Raw genomic sequence first — 26,483 nt, 5'->3', positions numbered from 1 at the left:
GTTTTGTTTAATTGACTAGAAATGACCATTAAATTCCACCGAATAGAACATCAATGGTGTTGCAGTACACTTGACTCTTGCAAATTGTCTTGTACCATCCATCTATCATGGTTCATGATTCAACAACATAAAAGAAAAATATTTAATATTTTCTGATAACTGATATTAACTCAATTATTGGAGTACTTAAGTTTTGGGTGCTAGAGGAGGTGTTGGGAAGAGGTGGTGTAGGACACACTTTCCATCTTCATATGTTACAGCACTTTTGTTACTTATACTTGGTTAGCTACAATGACAGTGAATGTTATTACATACTTTTTCGACTGTCTTTCAATTTCGGCATTTTTTCACTTACCAACTATTCGTTGTAGAATTCAATGAAGTTCATTACAATTGGTGTCAATTGGTCACAGCTATTTGCCATAGTTATACCAGTATCAAGGACTTAATGATTTCAAATATAAGATGATTGATATGCTTGAAAGCTCTGTAAAGTTTAGTTAAACTTCATATTTCTACCAACCAAAAGAAACAATTCTAAGTCTTCATAACAAACTAGACCAATACTGAATTTACAATCATACCTTCTTCTGTCAGCTCATAACAGACAACACCTGCATCTTCTCGGTGACCGCAGTTAGCTTTTGATTCATAGCTGCATTCAAGAAGGTTACCCTCACTGCCAAGACATTCCACATTATCTAACAGGATTTCACCTGTTCCCAAACCAAAGAAAGCATATCTGGGGGCAGACAATGCTCCTCCAAACCCCAACTGGAGACAGACAACTTCAGCATCTGTAAGATCCCAGAGATCATCACAAACAGTCCCCCATTGGCCATTAAGATAAACCTCAACTCGTCCAGAAGTAGAGTTACCTTCTATCAGACGTACATCTCCATCGATGGGCTCTGGGAAAACAACAATTAGTGTGCTTTGTGGGCGATAGCGGAAGTGTTGGGGGGGGGGGGGCGGTGTTGGACACACACTTCTTCTTGATATGTTACAGCGCTCACCTTATAGTTGGTTACCTACAAGTGGCTCATTTCCATCAGCAGACTCTACAGAAGAAAACCAGTTATCAAACAGAGATCTCACAACGCACTCTGTTATGTTACAAAGTGCTCAAACTCAGTTATGTAACAAGCATCTTAAACTCACATATCATGAATTGTATTTGTGGGTTAATTATGACCAACGCTATGGTTATTGATAGTGTGGACTTTCATAAAATCTTTTGATTAACAGAATAGGCTGATTTGGAAGTATCTTAACATAGTAAATATTGAGATTATTCAGTACCATTTTGATTGAATTTTTAAACAATGGATTAACATTTAGGCCAGTAGGCTCGCATGAAGGAATGAAAAAAAAAACCAAACCTGGCGTAGGTTCGATTGAAGTGAGTGAACAGATAACACCAGCATCTTCAAAATGATTACAATTGTCGATGCTACTATAAGAACAGTTCAACAATTCAGTTTCATCGCCACTGCATCCAACATCATCCAGATGGATTTCTCCGGTTCCCTCACCAAATGATGCACCTCCACGAGATTCAAGGGCCCGAGCGAAGCCTAACTGAATGCATACTACATTAGCATCATCAATGTCCCATGCATCATCACAGACAGTGCCCCATTCCCCATTTAAGTAGATCTCAACACGTCCAGCTGTCTCATTACCTCCAGCAAGACGAATGGAACCTTCCTCTGTAGAAAAATAATAACCAATGAAGTAGCTACAATAATCGTCTTTGCTTTTTAATGTTATTAAATTGAGAGCTAGTATGCTAGTAACTTACACAAACTAACTCGTAAACACAAAATCTGTGAAGATATATATAGTCACTAACATACATTATAATCTTAATATCTTTCAAATTAATCTGCTCGTTTACATAGCAGGTTTTAGCATCCCTTTAAGCAGAAAAACTATTGAAGTAATGCCTGAATAAGCTTAGGTTTATATCACATATAGTTGACAGATGGAGAATCCCCAGAAACTGTTTAGAGACTTCTTCTTGATGAATGTTAGAGTTCATCAATGTATGTACATTTATTGGTTCTTTGATTACTAAAACTTGAAACATTTCACTTTCACCAGTATGTAACACATACATCAAAAGGTTCAGATACTCTGTCGTCTCTCAAGTACCATTTAAAACAGGTTAACTATAGCATGACATAATTTCTTCTCTTCCCTTGCTTCATAAACATAGATTTACAAATCAGTTCTCCTGGGACTGAAGTAATCACAATTTTCAAGTAGCTGGATAAACGTTATGTGATGAATGCTGTTCATTTACGAAAGCAAGTACATTGCTGGTGACGATCTGTAACCATGTCTGAGCAAGCAAGCAAAGACCCAATCCACAGAAGGCACATAAAAGGGACATTCGTGATGGTTGTGCTTCAAAGTAACAATGTGATGAAGATGACTTGGCAAAAACAATTATTAAACAATGTCGTCCTCTGTTCTGATGTGGAAGAATGAATCCACATCAGCTAACAGAAAAACAGTTGATTTGAGTAGTCCAATATATTGAACTGTCAAACAGTGGTCACCTATAGCATAATTTAACAAGGAAAAATGCTGCTACTTCAGAGCCCTTTACCCAGGCTCACTATTAAAGGAATTTAAAGTCACATATAAACACATAAATATCTGGGATTAATTTGGAGGATCCGCACCTTAAGGATGGTGCCTTTGAAAACGTTTAACAATTTGAGCATCCTAAAATTTGGAACAAAAACTGATGACCTTCATCAATTGAATAGTTGACCCAAACTCACCTACGATTGGGGATTTAAATAAATCCTCTGTAAGACAGAGACCTGAGTCCGATGAAGGGAGTAACGAGCAATCTATATCAGGGGCAAAAGTCAGATTAACATTAGACTGTAATTTTCGGATACATTCATTCAGTCCAGCTTCACACAATTCTCTACAAGGATATCCAGAAATGCCTGTGCTGGGACACGGTGGAGCTAACTGTAAGCACATGACCTGGAAAAATGCTGCAGGGCAACCAAGTGGTATTATTGGAGCAAATATTAAATTTGCTTCTTCCTTTGCCTCTGCCTGTGTCAGGTGGCCAAAGTTGTTTGGATACTGGGTGAGACTGTAGGGCATATCGGCACACATTGGAAATGCCAGTTCCTCACAGTTTCCAGAGGGTGGCTCTTGTGTGGGATTAACTGCAATATAAACAATTTTGCTATTAAAGACTGCACACTTTTCCAAAGGTGTAAACCTGTGTAACATCATTTTTTTTTCTCATACAAGCTGTAATTTTTTTCTTCATTAACGTCAATGATAGATGAGTTATCTTTATTTTAAAGTAATAAATTAATTAATATCTGATAATTTTAAAGGATACACATTTTAAAAAAAACCTTCAAAGCCAGATTAATGACAACATGGAAAAGTAGGTAAAGAGCTTTTAGAATCATATCAGGCCTTAGCTTGTTTTGTTTAATTGACTAGAAATGACCATTAAATTCCACCGAATAGAACATCAATGGTGTTGCAGTACACTTGACTCTTGCAAATTGTCTTGTACCATCCATCTATCATGGTTCATGATTCAACAACATAAAAGAAAAATATTTAATATTTTCTGATAACTGATATTAACTCAATTATTGGAGTACTTAAGTTTTGGGTGCTAGAGGAGGTGTTGGGAAGAGGTGGTGTAGGACACACTTTCCATCTTCATATGTTACAGCACTTTTGTTACTTATACTTGGTTAGCTACAATGACAGTGAATGTTATTACATACTTTTTCGACTGTCTTTCAATTTCGGCATTTTTTCACTTACCAACTATTCGTTGTAGAATTCAATGAAGTTCATTACAATTGGTGTCAATTGGTCACAGCTATTTGCCATAGTTATACCAGTATCAAGGACTTAATGATTTCAAATATAAGATGATTGATATGCTTGAAAGCTCTGTAAAGTTTAGTTAAACTTCATATTTCTACCAACCAAAAGAAACAATTCTAAGTCTTCATAACAAACTAGACCAATACTGAATTTACAATCATACCTTCTTCTGTCAGCTCATAACAGACAACACCTGCATCTTCTCGGTGACCGCAGTTAGCTTTTGATTCATAGCTGCATTCAAGAAGGTTACCCTCACTGCCAAGACATTCCACATTATCTAACAGGATTTCACCTGTTCCCAAACCAAAGAAAGCATATCTGGGGGCAGACAATGCTCCTCCAAACCCCAACTGGAGACAGACAACTTCAGCATCTGTAAGATCCCAGAGATCATCACAAACAGTCCCCCATTGGCCATTAAGATAAACTTCAACTCGTCCAGAAGTAGAGTTACCTTCCATCAGACGTACATCTCCATCGATGGGCTCTGGAAAAACAACAATTAGTTTGTTTTGTGGGCGATAGCGGAAGTGTTTGGGAGGGGCGGTGTTGGACACACATTTCTTCTTGATATGTTACAGCGCTCACCTTATAGTTGGTTACCTACAAGTGGCTCATTTCCATCAACAGACTCTACAGAAGAAAACCAGTTATCAAACAGAGATCTCACAACGCACTCTGTTATGTTACAAAGTGCTCAGTTAAGTAACAAGCATTTTAAACTCACATAGCATGAATTGTATTATGTCCAACGCTATAGTTATTGATAGTGTGGACTTTCATACAATCTTTTGAACAACAGAATAGGCTGATTTGGAAGTATCTTAACATAGTAAATATTGCCATTATTCAGTACATGACCTTTAAACTTTTATTCACATCACCTTCATACCTTGAAAATAGTTTATTATGCAATTTGTTCCAATACATTCTCAAATAGATCCTCAGTTTATATTTGAAGTGCATTACATATATTTAGTTATACTTAACGAATTAGCTTAATACGGTAAAACAGTTCTTCTGGAATCATAATATGAATATCAGACTACAAAAATAGTTTACGATAAATTGAGAAGTTTGCTATAGTTCTCCGTACATTTGCTTTATATCATTCTCCATCTTGATGTGATGTGGAATCAAAAGCAAATTTTATTCGTGCAACATAAATCAATTCCTTCATAAATGACATATATTTGAAAGATGGATGACTCTGGGTCTATAGTTCATATTTAGATAACTCACATTAAAAACTTTCCCAATCAATAATGATTTTATTAGCATACATTTCAATCATGATCCATCCTTTGTAATAATGTGAAAAATAAAGAAAGATTGACTATATACGGATGCATATGTCTATTCTTGCACTAATTTTTGCAATGTTTTGAGAGACATGCTATATTGCTCAAGAGAGATTGGAGCAGATTTTCATAATCTTATGTTATTCTGTATTAATATCACATCAGCAGTGTTGCATTTCAATTGCAGACAATGACTCACAAGACTGAAATTATGCAAAAGAAATTTTTTTGCTGTCGCCATGAGGTCGTGTTATCAAGAATTTATTTTACAGCAGTTTGGCAGGAGATGATGCTTGATATCAAACAAGTATAAATCTACAAGATTTTAGTACTACCTTTAGTGATAAAAGATGACCTCGCCTGGCAAACCACACCAGCTCCTTCGTTAAAGTGACAGTTCTCTTTATCTCTAGCTGTATGCACACACTCAAGTAGATTACTTTCATCTCCATTACAGTCCACATCGTCAAGATTGACTGGATCTTGTGACATCCCAAAATGAGCTTTACTGACGGCTGAGAGGGCGGCCGGAAAGCCGAGCTGTTTGCAAACAACGTGAGCATCATTCAGATCCCATTCATCGTCACAGACTGCGCCCCACTCATTATCTACTAACACCTCCACACGACCCTCCTGAGGACCTGTACCGCCCAATAAACGCACACTTCCAGAAGCTGAAATATATAACAGCATAAAGCCAGTGTTTGTAACACTTCAGAGCAAATTATCAAAAACCTGCTTCTGCCTTGTAGATAAACAGCTACAACATCCTCTGTATTTATTATCTTGGGTGTTAACAATATCTCTTTATAAACATTTAAGTACCGTTTATAACCATGACTATGAGTTGATGCTTCATGACAACAACAATCCCTTCATGTTCTGAGCCTATATATGTCCACTTACCATTCCTCTTATGATTAGTTAACAAACCCAAACCCTACCGAACATTACAGATAAATAGACTGCAACAAACTAACACTGGTCCCCTCCAATTCTTCACCAAATCAAAGGTTAGCTAATTATTAATTGTATATTTCATTCATCTTTCAACATTTTAACTCCAAGATACTTTTCAACGTCGATAGTAATTCAAAACAAAAAGCAACGTTAAAATTTGGAGGTAAAATTTGACAAGTAAAGTTATTGAGCTACACAATGTTACAGGGTTTAAGTATTGAATAGTCACAAAACAAATTTTTTTTTGAAAGCAAATCAACTCAAGAGGCTGTTTAAATCAACTACACAATTATCCAAAGTGGCAAGAGATAGCCCTGCTTTTGACATGTAAATGAGAAATAACGCCAACTTTCCTGGAAAACTTGCATACAATTTATACATGTCAGTTTTGAGATTAACATTTGAGGTTTGTTCCTTTTGTATCCAAAGACAGCTTCAAGCAAACATGTGGCATATCACACACGCACATGCAGGATAAACATGTGGCTGTTGTTCCTTATTTTTTCTGCAATTTTCTACTCAAACTTTGCATTGTATTATGAATAAAGAAAATTCATGGAGAGTGTGAACAAATAACAAACCCTTAGGTGAAGTTAGATTACTTCACAATCAAAGGTCAAAACAAGATATTAAAAAAATTGTTTGAATGGATCATAATTTAACACAGCAAGTACTAGTGAATCAACAAATCCTTCCATAAATCAGAACGCTTCAAAATTAAAGGTTAAAATAACATGAAATACTGTATAAAAATTTTTAAAAAATTTGAGCTCCTTATTTGTGTGAAAGGTTTAACATATCCAGAAAATAAAATGTGAGGATCTTTGACTGTCAAGTTCATAAGGAGTTTTATATTATTATAAGCCTTTTTTGAAAAAAAGGGAAATATTTTGGGATAATTTGATAACAATTGAGAAATTTTTTTCAGATTTACTCATTTTATATGGACATAAAGTATGCTGGGTTATAATTTTCTAATGTCACTCATACACAATGCATGATCTTATTTCCAATCGATGCAACAAAGACCACTTCCACAATTGAAATCACGGTTTAATGTTGAAGTCACCGGATCATGAAACATACAATAACATCCCATCACACAGATGAATTCATTCCCAAGGCTGTATAATCATTCTAGATCTTTAAAGAAAACTAGAACAGGTATGTTTTGATTATAATCCATATATGGCATTACAACTTGTTTACAATAACCTTATTCAAGTTACACGGAAAACAACAACAAAACAATGTTATGAAGCTGGAAGCCAAAGATTGCATGCGTTTACAAGCCATTGTTCAGTTTTTAAATCCCAAACTTCATAACAATGTCACAAGTATTGCCCCAAATTTAGGGAGCTAACATTTCAAAAGTACTTTGATAAATATTCTCTAGCATGTTTCGGAGTAATGATGATGATCTTTAATTGAATTTATGGATGAGTTGTACCTGGCGTGTCACATATTAGGCCAACGCTGCCCGATGCGCCCACGTGGCAGTTACTAACCACAGAGTAACTACAGTCCTTTAGTCTAGCTTCTGCCCCGGTGCATAAGACTTTGTCCAACAAGACTGGTAAATCGTCATGACCAAACAAACTGTAGGATAAATATTGGGCCACATTTTCATAACCAAGCTGTCGACAAACCACCTTCGCATTCTCTGGGGTCCACTCAGGAATACAGACCCTGACCCATTGTCCATTAAGATAGATCTCCAGAGTACCTTCATACTGACTTTCACCACCGACAAGACGTATTTCTCCATCACCTAGGAGAAATCAACAAGTTAGTTAGCTTCAAGAAGGAAATAGAGGAATAAGCATGCAGATTAATATATCACAGTTTCATTTAGTTGCTGGTTCCCAATGTGTGAGTACTGGCACGAACTGTGCCGAGAGAGCAGAAATCCCTTAGTATGGGTTTGATTGCAATTACAAGTACCATTAGTATGAGTACAAGTAAAAGCACCCTTAGTACGATTACAACTACAAGTACCTTTAATGAGAGATTGAGTAAAGGTAAAAGTACCCTTAGTATGCGATTGAGTACAGTAGAAGCTCCTTTAGTATGAGATTGCGTACAAGTAGAAGTACACTTAGTATGCGATTGAGTACAAGTAGAAGTACCTTTAGTATGAGATTGAGTAAAAGTAGAAGTATCCTTAGTATGAGTACAAGTAGAAGTACCCTTAGTGAGAGATTAAGTAAAACTACCCTTGGTATAATTACAAATAAAAGTACACTTAGTATGCGATTGAGTTCAAGTAGAAGCACCTTTAGTATGAGATTTAGTACAAGTAGAAGTGCACTTAGTATGATTGAGTACTAGTAAAAGTACCTTAAGTATGAGGCTGAGTAAAAGTAGAAGCATCCTTAGTATGAGTACACGTAGACGTACCCTAAGCATGAGTATACTACAAGTAAAAGTAACCAAGTAGTATGAGCACGTACATAGAAGTACCCGTAGTATGAGTATAAGTACAAGAAGAAGTAACCTTAGTATAACTACAAGTATCCTTCATATGAGTTCAAGTAGAAGTACCCTTAGTATGACTACAATGGAAATACCATTAGTATAAGTACAAGGAGAAATAAGATTAGTAAGAGTACAAGTACCCTTAGTATGAATTAAAGTACAAGTAGCATTAGTATGAGAAAACGCAACCCACTGATTTTTTTTACTGTTCACAGATGTTAGAATAACACAACTTTTGTATCATGTTCAACATAATATGCTATTCTCATTATGGTTCACATTCTACTCAGTATACAACTGTTGCTATAAGAAACTTGTTTTAAAGCGATGGAGAGAGATTCCCTTACATATAAGATCAGTGATCTACTCATAAACAAATCTAACAAGAAAAACATTTCCATAATAATAAGAAACCATTCTTATAATGCGCAACACACACTTCAGTCTGGCCGTGCTGAGGAAAAGAGAATAAACAAGCGACAAAGTATAATATTGATGATAGATGAGTCTTATATATCACAAGATACAGATTCTAGAAAGCTAGATGCAGATTCAGCTTCTTTATCTGAGGGCGATTTCAAAGAAAGACAGAAAAGCATGACCACTAAAAAGCTTTGTGGCTACAGAAGGAGGGAGCAAGTACAACTTTAGAACTAGCTTACAGTCGGCAAGCAGGGGTGTACCCAGGTGGGAGAAAGAGCATGGATGCATTTGAATGATAGGAGTAGAATTTTGGATTGATGTGAGACTCAACAGGCAGCAAGTGCAACTTGCAAAGGATTGGAGTAGCTGATTTATTGCAAATCTGGCCTGAGTGACACTAATCTTGCCACTGAGTTCTAAATGATGTGTGGTTTCTTTGGGATTCCACATAACTTATACAATTGTCCAAGAGGAAAGATACAAATGGGTGCACAGGCATTTCAATTGATGGTACAAGTAGTTACAGGCTAACCAATTTTGTGGTATATGGTTCGTCCTAAATCTTTGCCAAAAGGAATCCCACTGTTGACTTGTAACAGTCAAAATGTATTGGTTAGTTTACAATCTGGGTATTACCGATTTTGAAAAGGGAATTTGAACCAGACTGAAATTAGTGGAAGCAGATATGGGGTCTCTCTCAGTAACAAGATCCGTTTGGCAATTTAATATATATATATATATATATATATGTATATATATATTCTTCATATATATATATATATATATATATAGTATAACTTACTGACATTAGTACAGATCACACTAGCATCTTCATTATGACCACAGTTATTTCCACCACCACGGAAGACACAATCTGCCAATCTCTGTTCTTGGCCACTACATTGTACATCATCCATTAGAATTGGACCGGTGCCTCTACCAAAGTGGGCCTTTGTAAGAGAAGCAGCTGCAGGTCCAAACCCTAGCTGGTAGCAGACCACATCTGCTTCCTGGATTGTCCAACCATCATCACATACTGTACCCCACACTCCACTCTGGTAGACCTCCACACGGCCTTCTGTCTGTTCTTCACCATCCACTAAACGAATATCTCCGTTTTCTGAAACGATGTGTACTAAGAACGTTTAACAGTTAAAGACATTTCAGGACAAACTCTGTTAATTTAAAAATGTCAGTCACTGCAATAAAACAGCTCTCTGAAAGTACACCGATCAAAACTGATGAAGTCAAATAGTATATGTTACTTGGCATTCATTCTCTGAAGAAGATCCTGCTAGGATCGAAAAGTCAGGCCCACTTACTTTTACACGAAGTCTAAAAAAGTTCAAAAGAGGCATAGATTGGGCATATCCTGAGAATGGATAGAGATGGCCACTGTAGATTAATACACTTACCTGGACACCCTCAATGGCTGAGGGGAAAGATGGGATGCCCAGCAACAACATGGAGGATAACAATGGAGATTAAAAGAAGACAAATTGGGTTGGATATCCTGGAATGATGCAACATGTGTTCTGTTATAAAATTTATGATAACAGCTATTGCTCTACTTACGTGTAGTTGCAGGTATGCAGTAACAGTAAGCTAGCTAAGTCTATAACTACATCAGATATGGGCCGGGGTATCGTACTGTATACCTAGGCTACAGTATATCAAATATTGTTATTAATTTAAAGCAAAACACTTTCTTGAGGTACAGTCGATCCCCATCAAAGATCATTTGAGAGATGTAATGCAAACGGTAACAGTAAATTTTAAGTTCATTTATGAATAGTTCAAGAGGTTCTGTTGTAAAGTCAACCGGCTGCTTGAGGGGTTATCTTTCAATATTAATGCCAAATAGCATAAAATGCTATCAAACATAAGGTCTTTATACTCTACCTTCCAAATGGGTATATAGTATCGCCTCAACAATTTCCAGTCATTATGAAGGGTTTGATTAGATAAATATTCCAGAGGGCCCTGAGGGGAACATTGATGACATTAATCTTGTCACACTATGAAATGCATGCAGTCACTTTAATTGGAATATATAGTCACTCTGCATCCCTTACATGGTCTAAAAATTGACGCAATATGCCAAAAAGACCAAATTCAAAATGAAAATTTTAAACACTTTTACAGAATAATATTTTAATTGCATTCAATTTATTACATGACAACTTTGTGGGAGACTTGGCATATGACTTTGAAAATGATTGACTTTCAAACCTTGGTAGCTCAAATTATAGTCTTTCAATCCTGTTGAAGTAATTTCACTTCCCATGCATTCTGATGCTTCACATGCTCCACTTTGCCTGCTCTGCAAAGCCATTCATTTGTTCAGGGCCAATAGAAGGCAAATTAAAGGTTACATTTACATGGCCATTGTTTTAGCTTTTTCTACATCTTTGGGATCTGTCTAAAATCTCATAAGAAGATTTCCCATCTGTTTATCAGGACAATTTTTGGGGATTTTTTGGTTGTCCCTTCAACAACCAGGTCTTTTGTTTAACTTGTCCAAACAGCAAATTTGGTTTTGCTAAAAAATTGCATAGCAACAAACAATAACCAATATGTACACCGTAGAAGAAAATGTGTAGGTTTGATGGATAAAACACTAGCTTATGGTCCATTTTGGTGGTTCTATCATGCTATGGACGAACAGTACAACCAAATTGTTGGAGGCTGACGATACCAATGTGAGGCTATTTCGTTACCGTACAATGGAATCTCAATTTTATGTTAACAAGTATTACTTGACCACTGTACATATACACTCAAAGGCTGAGTTTGGAAATTTGATCGTCTAAGCCAACGATCATTAAACATTTGCCCTGCCTTTATATAAGAGACTCTCCAAGACTAAAACCTGAAATTATGCTTCTCTATTCCAATAATTCTTCAAATCTCTTGGAAACAAATTCCATAGCCTAACATTACATGCTAGTATTCCCAAGTACGATCGTTAGTTCTAATCGGTGAAATGGCGAAACATACTTAGGGGTTGTCAAGCAACATGCGGCAAAGTTCTTTTGTCACTCTCAAATTATTTTGAGGATGGCAGTTAGATCGAATCGCGTGCGTTTCTTTACCTGGGGAGTTAGCGTGTCGAACTTCAATAGTAGATTACTGCGTTCAATTACAGGCATCCATGTTTGCAAGACGTCTCAGTATTTTCTACGCAACTCTACGATTGCCAGTATGTGCCAAATTGCCAATCATCATCGAAGGCCTAGTCGGTAAAACGTGAGTTTGTGTGCTCGGTTCAACATGATCAGCTGATATGATGTGACGAATTAATCTTTACTTATCCATGATATAGAGGTGCTCTATCACATATCACCCAGTCGGGACAATTTTTTCTATACTGTAGTGTCATGTCCCGCTTCAGAGTACTCCTATCGTCAGTACGAGCAGTATGATCATCATATTTCTATCAGATCAAGGTTAGGAACTGTTTGTACTCTCAATACCAGCTGTGCTTTGAAGCATGATATTGGAGTACAGTTTAGAGATTTATAAGAATTAGGAAATTGTCCCAACTGAATATACATAGAAAGTCTGTCTATTATAAGCTCTATAGATCAATGGTGTTTCCAATTCTTACGTACCAAGCAGGTCACACAAGTTCCTCACACAACAAAGGGTAACTGTCTCTTCTTTGACTTTGCCTGCAAGATACACGCTCACTAGGTCAGCACCATCTTAGCGTCTGGATTTGACCGATTAATTGCTGTCCTTTATCTGTCAAACCCCCCCCCCTTCTCACAAAATTGTGAGAAAAAAATGCCTAGAAAATATGTAATGACGGCTCCTCAGGAGCTATTATTTTAAAGGGGGGAAGAGGCAAAGGTTTTCTAGTAAAATTGGCCTCTGCTCCCTTAAACAGAAGTGCTTCGCCCCGCTCGTGCCTTCTTCCACCCTCTCACGGATGTTCCTATATGCCTATATGCCTATATACAGTAAGCTATTTAGTTGTAAAGTTAATGCCCCCTACTATGGAAACTCACCAATGTTGTATATAAATCTAGAATCTTTCTATACAAGATCAATTGATTCCTTTTCACTTTCAAGTGAAAATCATTATTCGTCGGCAGTACTTGTTGATAAGCATTGCGCACATCTGATGAGATTTTTTTAAAGAAAAAAAGGCCCATGCAGCACCTATAATAAGTCAAGTTAGTTTATGCTGTTGGACTTACTCGATAATTGTAGTACGTTTAGCAGATCGTCTTGCAGGGAAATGGATACGAATGCTGATTCGATATTGTCTGTGGGGGCGGCGCCAATCAAGGGCCGCTCCCACACGGAGCATCAACACTGCTAACCGGATTTGTCAAAATATATTCCCTCGAAGAAAATGTCAAGTAATGAAAGGTCAATAATTGACTACTCTCATCCGACGAACCACCCCGTTTATTTCATATCTTATGCTTACGGACTTTTATTCGTTCCTCTCAAACGATAGAGTAATTTACGAAAACTGCTCATGAGTATACTTAATACTACTATGGTTATACTAAGGCTACGTATCATACATCTAACGTTAGGCTAGGTCGGTGCCTTTAAATTTTACCACATGGATGTCTTTTTCTTATAGGCTGAAAGAGTTCGTAGGTTCTTCAACGATTTTACAGAGATTTCCATCATTTCCGCTTTCATTTTTTTCCTATAACCTAGCCCTACAAGATAGGCTAGTCGGTCTCTCTACGATATTTTAGCTAGTTCTGAAGCTTTAATTCTTTGAATTTGTATACGTATTTTGACGTCATAAAAGTGAACAGCGCCGCCAGCTTCAAATGAGACAACAACATCAAATGAGACAACAGCATCAAAATAGACAACAACGTTGAAGGAGACAGCAGCATCAAAGTAGACAACAACGTTGAAGGAGACAGCAGCATCAACGGAGACAACACCAAAGGAGATAACATCATTGAAGGAGACAACAACATTAAACGAGACAACAACATCAAAGGAGACAACAACATGATTCAGACAGCATAGAAGCAAACAACATAATACATTGCCCTTTCGGCGTTCCATACAGATCATCTAGTCTTGGTCAGGTCGTTTGTAATACTCTTTTTCTCGCGTGCAAACTGTACATGCCTCAGAGTCCGTTCCTGCCTACCACCCACTATTGCGCTCGCCCACTGTATTTTACATGCCCGATGATCTGTTCGGTACAAAAATGTCTTGGACATTTCTTCAAAGAGGGGAGTGAACTTCTATAAACCCCAAATCTTTATTCATATTATTGTTACAAAATTGCGTGTCATGTGAGATCATGTTTCTTCCACAGCAATTAGCGACCGCCTCGCAGTGTACAAACCAATCTAAGGCCAAGTGATTGTTCACTGCGGGAGGCAGGGCTTGAATAAATAATTTTGGGGAAGTGGGCCCAATTGGCAAAACTGATTGGCTTCTTCGCTTTTCTGAAGCAAATCTCTCAAAATCAAAGTAAAACATAAGATAGCTTGGGAGAAATGTGCAAAGACCCTAGTATCAATCTGAAGAATAGATACGGGAAAATAGTTTGTGAAAAAGAAAGGTACACTGTACATTCTAGGGTCTTAACAAGACTACATATCAATACATATCACCGGGCCCAAAAATGTACCTGGTCACGGTGACAAGGCCTGTCTGTGAGAATCAGTATGGCAGTGTCCTCGCGTTCCGAGTTTCAAACTATCGGTAATAATACGCGCAGAATCAGTTTGAATAATTTAAAGGAAAGATATCGTTCGTTATATTGATATTAGAGGGAGAATTTAGGGATAGAAGTAATGATTCGTCCAACGTGGATTTAGCATTGTACCGTCTCGGGTAGTATTAATAGTAACGTGGGGCCTTGTAAGAGTATCACCTTCAACTGACTGCTCTAGGTGGTTAATGCAGTACTGAATAAAGCTGATGCCTGGCGCAGCTGTTCAAACGGCAGCGGTTAGATCGTGATTTTCCATACTGCTTAAAGACAATGTGACACTCATCTGCCACTGGCCCTGTTAAAAACTGCCCTGTGGGCACAATGACAACATGACGAGTAGCCCACACCGTTCACTGACCTTGTGCAGCGTGGCATACAAGATGACGTAGCATATTTTTTTTATAATGTCCTCATTGAATTTGAAATAGTGTAAGCACTCCCAAATAAAATTCCACTCAAGCCTGTCAAAAGCCTTTTCAAAATCAATACTCAAGAGAAAACCTGAAATGTTGTTGTCATCACATTAATCAATAGTGTCAAGAATGCAGCGAATATTCTCACCAATAAATCTGTTGTTAACGAAGCCAGTCTGGTTAGTGTCAATTAACTTTGGTATTAAATGTTTTATTCTTAACGCAAGTACTTTTGAAGCAATTTTATAGTCCACATTTAAGAGGGAAATAGGGCGGTAATTCCTGACAAAACCATGATCCTTGCCTGGTTTGGGGATTAATGTTATGATACTCCTAGATTGTTCAGAGGACATACCAATGTGGTCAAATGCATAATTTATAGAGTCTGTTACCAACTCTCCGATTACTGGCCAACATTTTTTGTAGAAGTCTGCGGAGAGACCGTCGCTACCGGGACTTTTCCCGTTACAAAATGTAAGTAGAGCAGTGTGACAGTCCTCGACTGAAAACCGCCCATCACAGGAATTTGCATCTGCCTCCCCAAGAAACTTGGCGCCATGAATGTTTGTAAAAAAATCTCTCACATTTGGCTTTCACTCGTATAAAGGTTGATATAAAAATGATTTAATTCGTTGAGAATTGCTTTGGTACCAGTTATGTCATTTCCATCTCTACCTTTCAGCTTTGATATTGAATTCCTTGACTTATTTCGCCTCTCCAAATCCAAAAAATACTTCGTATTACGTTCTCCCTGTTCAACCCACATTGCTTTCGATCTAATAATGATACCTTGCAGCTTATAATCATAAATGTGATTCAAGTTATTTTTGGCCTCCTGGAGATTGTTAAAGACTTCGCTTGAGCCAGAGACGTAATAAAGACTTTCTAACCTAGAAATTTCCTTGACTAACTGAAATTCATTTTTCCTACGAGCGTCTGCCTTACTTTTACTGTAGTTAATGGTTGCAATACGGATTTTATACTTAATCAATTCCCACTTACTTGAAGCATTACTGCTATGCAGAGAGTCTACTTCTGTCACAATAAGGTTATTAATCATGTCTATATACACTGAATCTGACAAGAGGGAATTATTGAACTTCCAGAAGCCTGGACGCCTTTTCTGACTATCTACTGTAATAAAAAGGTTAACTATGGAATGATCAGACTGCATACCACTCGAAAAAAACTCTTGGTCACAGAATGAGCCAAACACTGTGAGATAAGGAAAAAATCTAATCTACAGTGAATAGTACGGGTAACATTTGAATTCCAGGTGAAGTCTTTTTGATGAGGATTTCTGTCTCTCCAAATATCTAATAAGTTAAAGGTAGTCATTAAATCCAAGCACGTATCCCTCATCTTAAAGTTTGTACGAGGAATACCACCTTGCTTATCAATATCTAAATTAAAAACAAAATTAAAATCTCCCCCCACGATGATGTAATCGCTAGTAAAGTTATGTAAACTATTTGACAGGACGTTTAAACAATGCGGATCGACAACGTTAGGACCATAGAGGCACGCCAGCGTAAACAGCTTTCCATGAATAGTGGCATCCAGAATAAGAAGTCTTCCATTGTTAAGTCGAAATATACGAGTAATACTAACAGTAAGGTTTGGATGGAAAAGAATGCAAACACCTCGACTTGAAGAGGTACCATGGTCAAAAAAAATTTGACCACCCCATTCGTTTTTCCACCGACCCTCATCGCAATGTGTACTATGCGTCTCCTGGAGAAAGTAAATATCTTTGGTATGGGTGTGGAGAAACGCAAAAATTTTTCTCCTTTTCTTGTATTGCCTAAGCCCCCTAGCGTTATAAGTCATGCATCTTAAATTGGACATGAAACTAAATTCCTAAACACAATGAAAAAATACAAACAAAAAAACAAACGGGAAGAGAGAGTTGAAAAAATAGGAGAGGAAATATAATAAGAGAAAGTCAAACCTTCCTGAAGATGGTGGTAAATCCCCGCAGAGGGGAACCGGGAGGAAGGAACAAAACGACACCTTAATGGTGACGTGAAGAATTGAATAGCGAGATTGCCTGACTAGGCATACTGCAATGAAAATGAGAAACTTTGGTACCTGAGAGTCGAATAATTCCGAAGTAAACATAAAATATTATGGTAACCAGGCCATAGACTGGAAATGTCTCTGGTTGCGAAAAGTCAGTCAAACTTGAACGGACGACCATCAGCCTGCCTCCAACAACCCCCACGAAAATGGAGTCTAACTCCTGTCTGGAATAGATCTGCCGATTTCTTTGTCCACTTTCTTTTCTCTGCAAGGTCGGCTTTGGTAAGATCATCTGTGATGTAGAATGGATCTTCGGCGAGAGCTTGTCGGGCGTTCTTAAGGATTTTAATTTATCTTGGAAAAAGGATACTCGGACGAGTATATGGCGGTATCTGCCCCTTACTATTTTCCCATCCCGATGGGCCCGCTCGATGTGACAATTAGGTACACCAGCTTTTTGTAGCACTTCCGAGGCAATGGTAAGACAATTTTCCTTTTCTACTGTTTTATATCCGACGATGCGAACATTGCTCCGTCGGGAAAAACGTTCCTGTTTATTAAGGAAGTCCGCATGTTTATGTTAAGATGACGTAGCATAACTGTTTTCCTGTGATTCCTTGGTGTACGTACACTGTTAAGTTTTCTGATTCCTTCTATTCAATTTGGTGCAATTGATTCCCTTCATATTTTTAAACATTTTTTTTTTAAGTGTGACTCTCACAATTTTTAAATTGGTATTACATATTCTTGTTTCATTTTGCATTTTTCTGTCATATTTATTTGTTTCATCGTTGTATTTTGTTGCCCAGACGGCCGCACATACTCTGCAGCTGCGCTGTGTAAACTGCTGGTGCAGAAGCAAGGCCGGCGCAACGTAGGTTTGCGGGCTGACGCATTTCATCGTCTGTTGTGGTGCGTTGTCCGTGACGCAATGCGTATAGTTTAGTTGGGCTGCTATACCGGGAACTTACGTATTACAGAATTGCTGCGCCGTGACAAGGTTAATTAATGTACGCCACCTGTGTGTCGTGTTTTAGACGTTTATGTATTACTTCTTGTACATATTTATTTGTTTATTCATTACATTGAGAAAGATGTACGGCAGGTACATTGTATAGACTTGCAACAAATATACTTATAAAACTCAGAATGCACTGTTAATGTATTTAATTCCACGGTTTCCTCGAATATCTATCTCGACCTACCCCGTTACTTACCAACCGCGGTACTTCACCACTGACCACCGGAGCGGACAGCGTTACAGTATTTCATAATTTCGACAGTGACATTGGGAGATTTCCACGATAAGAGGAGAAGTACTTATTGTTCTCGAAATTCCTTTATTCACAGCATGTTCCCCATGAGTAAGCGATATTTTCAAAGAAATCACAATGTGATCATTACGCTACATCTGATTGTCACATTTATGTTATTGTTTATTCCAGTAAATCCTTGTCAAATAACTATGGTGTTCTACCTACATATCGGTACTTGCGCGACATGAAACGGCACAACGTACGGATATCACCGTGCATAATCCCTTAAACAAAATTGCCTCCCAAACTTTGCCCCTGGTAATACATGTTGTGATTTCGCTTTTGGAGAGCCGTGCGCCATAACTTTATAAGGCCTAAAAGTCACTCTCTTGTGATAGATGGTGAAACTGTAGATTAGCTGACTTGTTTGGTAAATTGACTGAAAATTAGTAAACAACCCGAACACGCATTTATCAAAAACTTTGCAGACCAATCACCTCATGGCAGGAGGAAGTTCAATTAACTGTCAAATTCCATTGAAAAAGCATCGTTACTGATCTTCCTTTTTTTTCCCGCTACCATGCCCACAACACGACCCACCGTTATAGCTTGACGACCCAGTTTTGGACGAGAATATTGGCTGCCGGTGTTCATGATTACAAATAACTCGGACGATCGGATGTTGCAGAGCATATTCGTCATAGCGTATAGGTTGACACTCCACCCCCCCCCCCTCCCCGTTACCCTCCCCTACCCTACTCTTCCCCATATCCGTTACCCTCCCATCACGAATGGTGAAAATAAGTGGCTTGAGCTTTACTGCAGTTTCCAAGTAGAAGTGTGAAAAAAAACGTGCAGTGACCTGCGCGCTCTTGTTATTTGAGATGAAACAGTTTCTCGTGTTATGTCGATTTCGTCCGAAGACGTTTTAATCAGATTTCACGTTTATTATCTACAGGCCGTCCTGCACATTTCGTTCAAAAGTTTACCGACTGTATTATATACAACAAAACTAATCTTACCTTGGGCGAGACAGGCTGAGATGCAGATGAGAAGGAATCCTAAGATTACTAACCCAGCCGACGTCGAATTGAACCACCGTGTCGTCATCTTGATACCAAAGTAACGAATGTCTTACACTCTCTCTCTCTCCACCTCTCTCTCTCTCTCTCTCTCTCTCTCTCTCTCTCTCAAAACATAATATTATTCACAAACTTACCGGGCAGGCCTACGTAACCATGAAAAAATATTGAACGAAACTAAGATGTGGCTTCCCAGGGTTGTATTTTGACGAAGATTATCCACGACGTGCAGCTCATGGTATCAATCAGCGGACAAGATTTCTCCTTTTTTCCATTTATTTGTTGTTATTTGTTCTTCCAGTAACTGGTGTAAACTGGCAGTGTTTGTTTTTATAACCTAGCCTGCGTAGCAAGGCTCTGTTCTACGAACACATTTTGATTGCCGAATGAAGGAATGAAAGAAAACGTACGCTACGCAGTGGTGATGGCATGGTCTGTGGTAGTTTTTGTATTTGATATTAAAATAAACAAGGTTAATTCTAAGCTCTAGCTCACCACAGCTTTCCGATGTTATAAAGGTCTTCAGGGAATCCAATTAACTTAGCCTATATATCCTGTTATGAAAACCACCATTCACCCGCAAGTTATAAATGAGAATTAAGTTGGGTATATCATAGTTGTGTTGCCCGCCGAGTCATTTGCTTTAAGTATTTCTCTAATATACTTGTTTTATTGGTGTCACTGCTGAATACAAGGAATCGATATATAATTTTTGCCCTGCGGTGAAGACCTTCTACCTTGTCAGAATTTCTGGTATAATAGAATTCAAATAATCTCAAATATTGACACAAAACTTGTTGCGAACGTTACAAAAGGGTCATAAAATTGCAAACAATGTAAAAGAGCAAGAAACGGCTGCGATAGGAATTGCCGCCAACTAACGGCTTCACATCTCACCAGGTAGACTGCTGGGCTTGTAATCTAGACGTCACTGATTCGAATCCCGTTCTTCAGTTGCTCTTTTTAATTTGTCAAAATTTCCCAGTCAGTTTTCCATCATTCATTAACTGATATAATTATACATTAGGCTATGATTATTTTGACTTTGGAAAATCGTTTGCAAGGTCCTCTATAAATGCTGTAGCAATCTTTTTCATCGCGATCCTTTCATAGTGAAACTAACTGAACAAGCGTGTGTTTTACCAAATATCGGTACGATCAAGTAATGTTTTATTTTGCTTCACTCTATATAAATATAAGCCCTTTAAAGGCGCCCTGGACTATAAAATCTTGAGGATTTAAACACATATGAAGAGCGTCATCCATTTCTAAAAGTTTCTCAGCGTTGATGCGTTAGAATAGCAAACTACGTTTCGTAATATGCTCAGTTGCTATTTCAAGTACGGTGGTTGTTAGACACTTGGCAAAATAAAAATAATAATGATAGAATAAACCAAAACCTTCAAAAGATCTAAATTCTTACTGTTTTGATCAAAAGTTTTACTTACGAAATTTACGTTAATGCAAGTTACTGGAGCTGCGATAAAGCCTTTATGATTCGAAATTATTTCCAAACATTCCGATACAGCACAAACCAAAACAGTTCTTAGTTAATCGATTTTCCTAGCGATTTTATGTTACTGTAAAGGAAGGATTTCCGATCAGCAGAGAACCTCAACTTAAGTTTTCTATGGTCTTGTAAATGACCAGCTATACCATAGTAGGCAATGGAGTGGAGCGGGGGGGGGGGGGGGTTTCTGACGGAATGCTCAGCATGCAGAATATTTTTTTCCATTAAAGGGCCAATCAAACAATCTTTGGATAAACGTTGCTGCTAGTTGCTGTTATGAATCTCCTCCCCCAGTGTATATTGAATAAGACCATTAAAAAGCGTTAATACCAATCTTCAATAAAAGCAGACACCCCAATAACAGCCTCTTCAGCAGTTAAGAGTGTTTCCAATAATATCCTTCCTGATCCAAGATTAATAAGCAAAGAATTAATGTATCATTTGGTTTTAAGTAGATAGTTCAATTAATCACAAAAGCACTAATTGACCACACAAGACAAGAATATATACTCTTTGATATTTATTTACAACTTTGACAATTTGTACAATGAATGTATATTATTCATAAATAACACTTTTCATTTTATGATGATGGCTTTTCAGATATTGCAGATTTCAATTTGCTTTTAAAATATTGCAGTTTTCAATTTGCTTTTAAAATATTACAGTTTTCAAATTGCTTCTCAAATATTGCATTTCAAGTTTCCACAATTTTCTTGCAATGATAAATTTTATTTCAAAGTTGATGAAGAAAGAAGAGGTGAATAGAATCAATCGTCACTATCTGAGTTAGGTCGTGTTGGTTTCGGGTTCTTTAGAAGGATATAAAAGAATAAAGTAAAAACTCCGAGAGTATTAGAGATTACTTTGTAGACATTTAAAAGATGAGTTTTAGGCACAAAAATTAATGATGATTTGTTGTACACTGTTAAGAAACACTACTATCAGCTTAGGTTGTATTTCTATTACACTTGTAACTATTGAGAGAAGACCATTTATGTAGTTCAGGTTCATAAAATAAAGTGACTGGACTATGTAGTCTAATACACTGACAATAACATCATTTCCTCAGATGCAACACAAAACTAAAAAGAGGGGATGGAGTTTTGTGCCCTTAAATGACACATTTATAATGCGTTTAAAAAAGTTTCAAGAAACAAGTGATGCTTGTTGTCATCCAAAGATGCTCTGTTGTTTATAAGAAGTTAAGAAATCATGGTTTTTAGTTAGTTATCGGAATTTATAAGACAATGAATTAATGTTTAACTTTAAGGCCTGCACGGAGGAGCCAAACTGATGATCAATGTATCCTTAAAGGAGCATTCCAGAGGTTTAACATATTTTAAAGGTGAATATCTCGAAAATTGAAATTACTATAGGAACATTACTAGCAGTCAATTTTTCTTCTTTTTCTGGACGTTAACATATGTAGAATAGAAATTCTCCTTAAAGTACTCTTTTAAACATGTCATTTTCATCCTTTTTTGACCAAAAGCTACATTTTGCAATGAATTTGTCAATTTCTGTGGGTATCATACTTGAAGGTTAATAAACGATATATAAGGTATATGGTAAAACAATCTGTTCCTTGAAGATGATGAAATTAGGCATAAGGTTGAAAATTTCAAAGAAATAGTTATGTATTAACATAAAATGTACTGTTACTGTACTGGATTAAGGATTTAATAATTCACTAATAAGGAACAATCGTTTGGTGTAATCACAAAGATCACGGTTAGATTTCTCTCAAATCCTCCAACTACTGTACATTGCACATTAGGTCTCACACATACATACACTATTAGGAATATATCCAGCATTGGAACTTTCAAGTACATATTAGCTCAGTCTAAAGGTGGGATTTAAAAATATGTGGGTAATTGGTCTTACCTGAAAATGTCTAGTGCCATTATTTTTCAGTAAACCTTGTTGATTCCTCAAATGGTGTTTTAGTACAAGCTTAATATGATTTCCCCACATATTCGTATCTATTGTAGATTTGCTACTGTTTTGTGTATTTCGAATAGACTTTTGTTTATTAAACATGTTTTACTAGTTACAACTATCCCTTTTATGGTCGTGACCTAATGAAAGATGCATTATCGTAATGCAGGTTTGTGGACTAGTCCAAGGTGATGTCCGAAACATTCAGTGATATCTGAAATTTTCATTCACTGTACTGCATGTAAACAAACTTTCTAAGTTCAAAACTGTCACTATAGGCAGGCTGGCAACACCCCATTGTTTCAATATCTAAAGTTTGATACCGTTTGCTTTGTCTGGAAACATACTGTCATAAAGTAAACATACAGCTGTGTTAATATACGAAACATAGTCCAAGACATTGTAATACAAATCTATAAAACAACTTTGTAGCATTTTCCACTGGCTCAAATGAATTCGATGCTGTATGTTAACATCACCTTAGAGATGAATCAGTTTAGATATATTGTTCTTAAGTAACATGTACGACCTTCGTTTAATAAATTTTCTTCTTGATACATGTAATCACCTTTCCATGCATCAAGCTTAGAAACAATAAAGGGTTTATATATCCTTTTATAGAGTTCACCAAGTTAAGTAACATGACTTTTTCTTCATTATTATTGCATTCAAATGAATAGTATTTGTTTTATTCCTTACTATTACATATTATAATATAACGCACTGGAGATTCCAAGATGCAATATTTCCAACTTCCGCTTCCCCCATTGCATTATTGGAACAAACCACCATAAAATAGGGCAAATCGATAACCCGCGATGTCACTTTTGTGGTCGCTATGATAAGACCCTGTTACATCTGTTTTGGGATTGCCCTATTATATCGAATTTCATTTTAGATGTCGAGCAAGCTATTTTTGGCAGTCAGTTAATATTTCGAAGAATGACATTGCTTCGGGTATCATTTTTCTGCGAATCACCAATATAATTTCTTAATTTTTATCTCAAGTACTTCATCTTCAGTAATAAAAAATTACCAACACGGAAATGAGATGTAGAGATTTTTTATATAAGTTAAAATTGGCTATTAAACTTGAGAAAGAACTCAAGCAAAGACGCAAGGCTTTTATTTCTTACGAGCCGTTTAAAGATTCATTTAGTAATTGCACTATACTGTTCAGTTAGTAACGATGCATCATTGTTTTTGTAGTATGTACTTATCATTACTTATAAATGGTTTTTGACCTTATTGTATTCAAATATGTTCGAATTGGCACAAGAATGTTACCAATAAAAATACCAAGCGTGGTAAAAAAATGTTTAAATGTTACGCATTGGTGGGTGATGTCAAAAAAAAAAAATTCGAGGGGTGATGTATGAAACAAGAGTCATGAAAAAACATTTCTGCGAGGACATGACCCAGAATTTTCAGCTTTTGGTAAATATATTTACTTATGGTCAGGTTATATCTTATGGTATGACTGTTACTATTACTTTCAGCTGTGCGCTTTAAAGCGTGTGAAGACTCGCGCACAAAGAAACGTCTCATGCCGGTAATCTGACCTAGTTTCGAATGAGGTGTAGAAGTGTTAGACACCACCATCGATCCCAGAAAATACACACACAGCTTGCTTCCTTCGGTAATTAGACACTAGTGTACAGTCAATACATACAGCTACGGTCAATACCCACGACACAAAGCAGCGTGGACATCTCAGGTCTAGATAAAATATAACAAGGTATCACGTTTCATTACTGTCTGCATTTTGTAGCGACAAGAAGAAAACGTCATTTGCAAGCAACGGAAAGTTAACTTTTTCAGAGCTCGGCACGAGGTTTGGGGCGAGTCTTCAATGCCTATAAGGAGAAACATGTTTCAGTATATTTCAGGAAACTTTACTTTTTTTCACCAATACTCCAATATTTTTAAATTATATCATCAATGTCATAGAAAAACAACGTCTGATAATAGCATGTCATCTTAATATAGAAAATAAATACAATATTGTCAATATTGGGCAATTTATGGATTGTCACACTTTTTGACCGTCTAGAATATAATTTCCAAAATAGTTTAAGGTCTGGTTGATTCTGATTCATAAATTGCAGATACTAGTAATGTTATTTATTAAGAGTGAACATTCTTTACTATAATTTGAAAATTGCTATCTTTGGTAACAAATTTGGGCACCTTAATGTGAACAGACCCACATATGATTTGTAATATTGTAATTATCAAAAATTCCATTTCTGATTTAGGTAGGAGGATGAACTTTTGTGGAAGGTCCAGGGGCAAATCGATTGTTTATAAAGGAGGAGTGCTGCCTTTGGGAATGAATGCTGATTCTCGTGTAAGGAGATCTCAGGGTCCTACCCATAAGAAAACATTCCTTCTTGGCTGAATGCCAGCAATTTCTCGACTGAACCATTTTCCTCCGTCTGACGATCAGAAGTGATGGAGGGGCTCCTTTGCGCAAGGCATGTGATTGCATTACTGTTAGGTATCTTACAGCAGTGAGATAATTCAGGCCTAAGGTAAAGTTTATTTCATTTTAGCACTTCAGAAAAATAAGCAACTTCTGAGGGGGGATGGCGGGGAGGAAGGGGTCGTGAGGGAGATTGGAGATGAGGTAGAGAAAATAAGAATGGGTTGGGAGGTTTTAGACATGTATTAGTTAATGATGTTTATGATGTTATTGTTGTTATTCTTCTTCAAATACTGTTCTCAACAAACTTTTCTCTCTACAAACTTTGCGTAACTTATCAGTCACACTTCTTATTGTTGATTTACTTGTATTATAGCATGGCGGCATATCTGTAGGTTATCCTTACTGGCTGTAAATTGCACCATGATTCTACTCAATATTCTCCTGGAGAATTTATGGTTCTCCAAATTATTCCAAAGTATTGAAAAAAGTGTTTAAAAGTAAAGGTACGTTTGTTCATGAGCTGAAACGCTTTCAAATGTCATCAGCATCACCCATTATTTGCAGCTGCACGCTAATATTTGCTACAACTTTTTTTGTAAGTACTTCCTCGGAGCACCTGCTTTTCTCCAAAGTGTTACAAGCTGTTGTGGATTTTAAAAACTTGACAAGTTAAATGTCTCAGTATGGATACCTACTTTAAATTGACACTAAGATGCTTCTTGAAATTTAGAGCATGGGTGAGCATAATCTTTCTTTATGACATATTGGGGTGAGGGGTACACTGATGAACATACAAATTGCTGAATGTTCAAATATTACTGATAAAATAGCCATTATTTGACTTTTTGGCTGCACGAACACACGACATGCACACACACACTGTTATGAAATAGTAATACTGCATCTTTGATTTTCCTGGAACACTCCACCGAGAGACCGTACAGGCCCTTAATATTTATCTGGGTCGAGGATTCAGTTTTCCCACGAGAAGTTTTAATTATCTTATTGAATCATGTTACAGGGCCTTTTTCCCAAAATAGATCAGATGTATCTGTGGAA

The 26,483-nt window shown here is 37.0% G+C and overlaps 1 protein-coding gene across 1 annotated transcript in view; it reads right to left on the bottom strand.

Annotated features, from left to right (window-relative positions):
• The window catches only part of LOC139977344 (scavenger receptor cysteine-rich domain-containing protein DMBT1-like), a 51,329-nt gene extending 31,585 nt beyond the window's left edge, over nucleotides 1-19,744 (bottom strand). Inside the window, exons 1-9 of the mRNA XM_071986636.1 lie at nucleotides 19,653-19,744; nucleotides 19,483-19,612; nucleotides 9,859-10,176; nucleotides 7,606-7,926; nucleotides 5,531-5,869; nucleotides 4,055-4,381; nucleotides 2,796-3,200; nucleotides 1,383-1,712; nucleotides 585-911 (exon numbers count right to left, since the gene is read on the bottom strand). Of these exons, the coding sequence (XP_071842737.1) occupies nucleotides 585-911; nucleotides 1,383-1,712; nucleotides 2,796-3,200; nucleotides 4,055-4,381; nucleotides 5,531-5,869; nucleotides 7,606-7,926; nucleotides 9,859-10,176; nucleotides 19,483-19,570 (2,455 nt within the window). The 5' untranslated portion in view covers nucleotides 19,571-19,612; nucleotides 19,653-19,744. The remainder of the gene's footprint in view (nucleotides 1-584; nucleotides 912-1,382; nucleotides 1,713-2,795; nucleotides 3,201-4,054; nucleotides 4,382-5,530; nucleotides 5,870-7,605; nucleotides 7,927-9,858; nucleotides 10,177-19,482; nucleotides 19,613-19,652) is intronic.
• Between the last annotated feature and the right edge of the window lie 6,739 nt (nucleotides 19,745-26,483).

This window comes from Apostichopus japonicus, chromosome 2, assembly GCF_037975245.1.
Source record: "Apostichopus japonicus isolate 1M-3 chromosome 2, ASM3797524v1, whole genome shotgun sequence".
Classification (NCBI taxonomy): Eukaryota; Metazoa; Echinodermata; class Holothuroidea; order Aspidochirotida; family Stichopodidae; genus Apostichopus; species Apostichopus japonicus.
The sequence above is the reverse complement of the archived record's forward strand: the minus strand, read 5'-3'. Positions and strand labels throughout refer to the sequence as shown.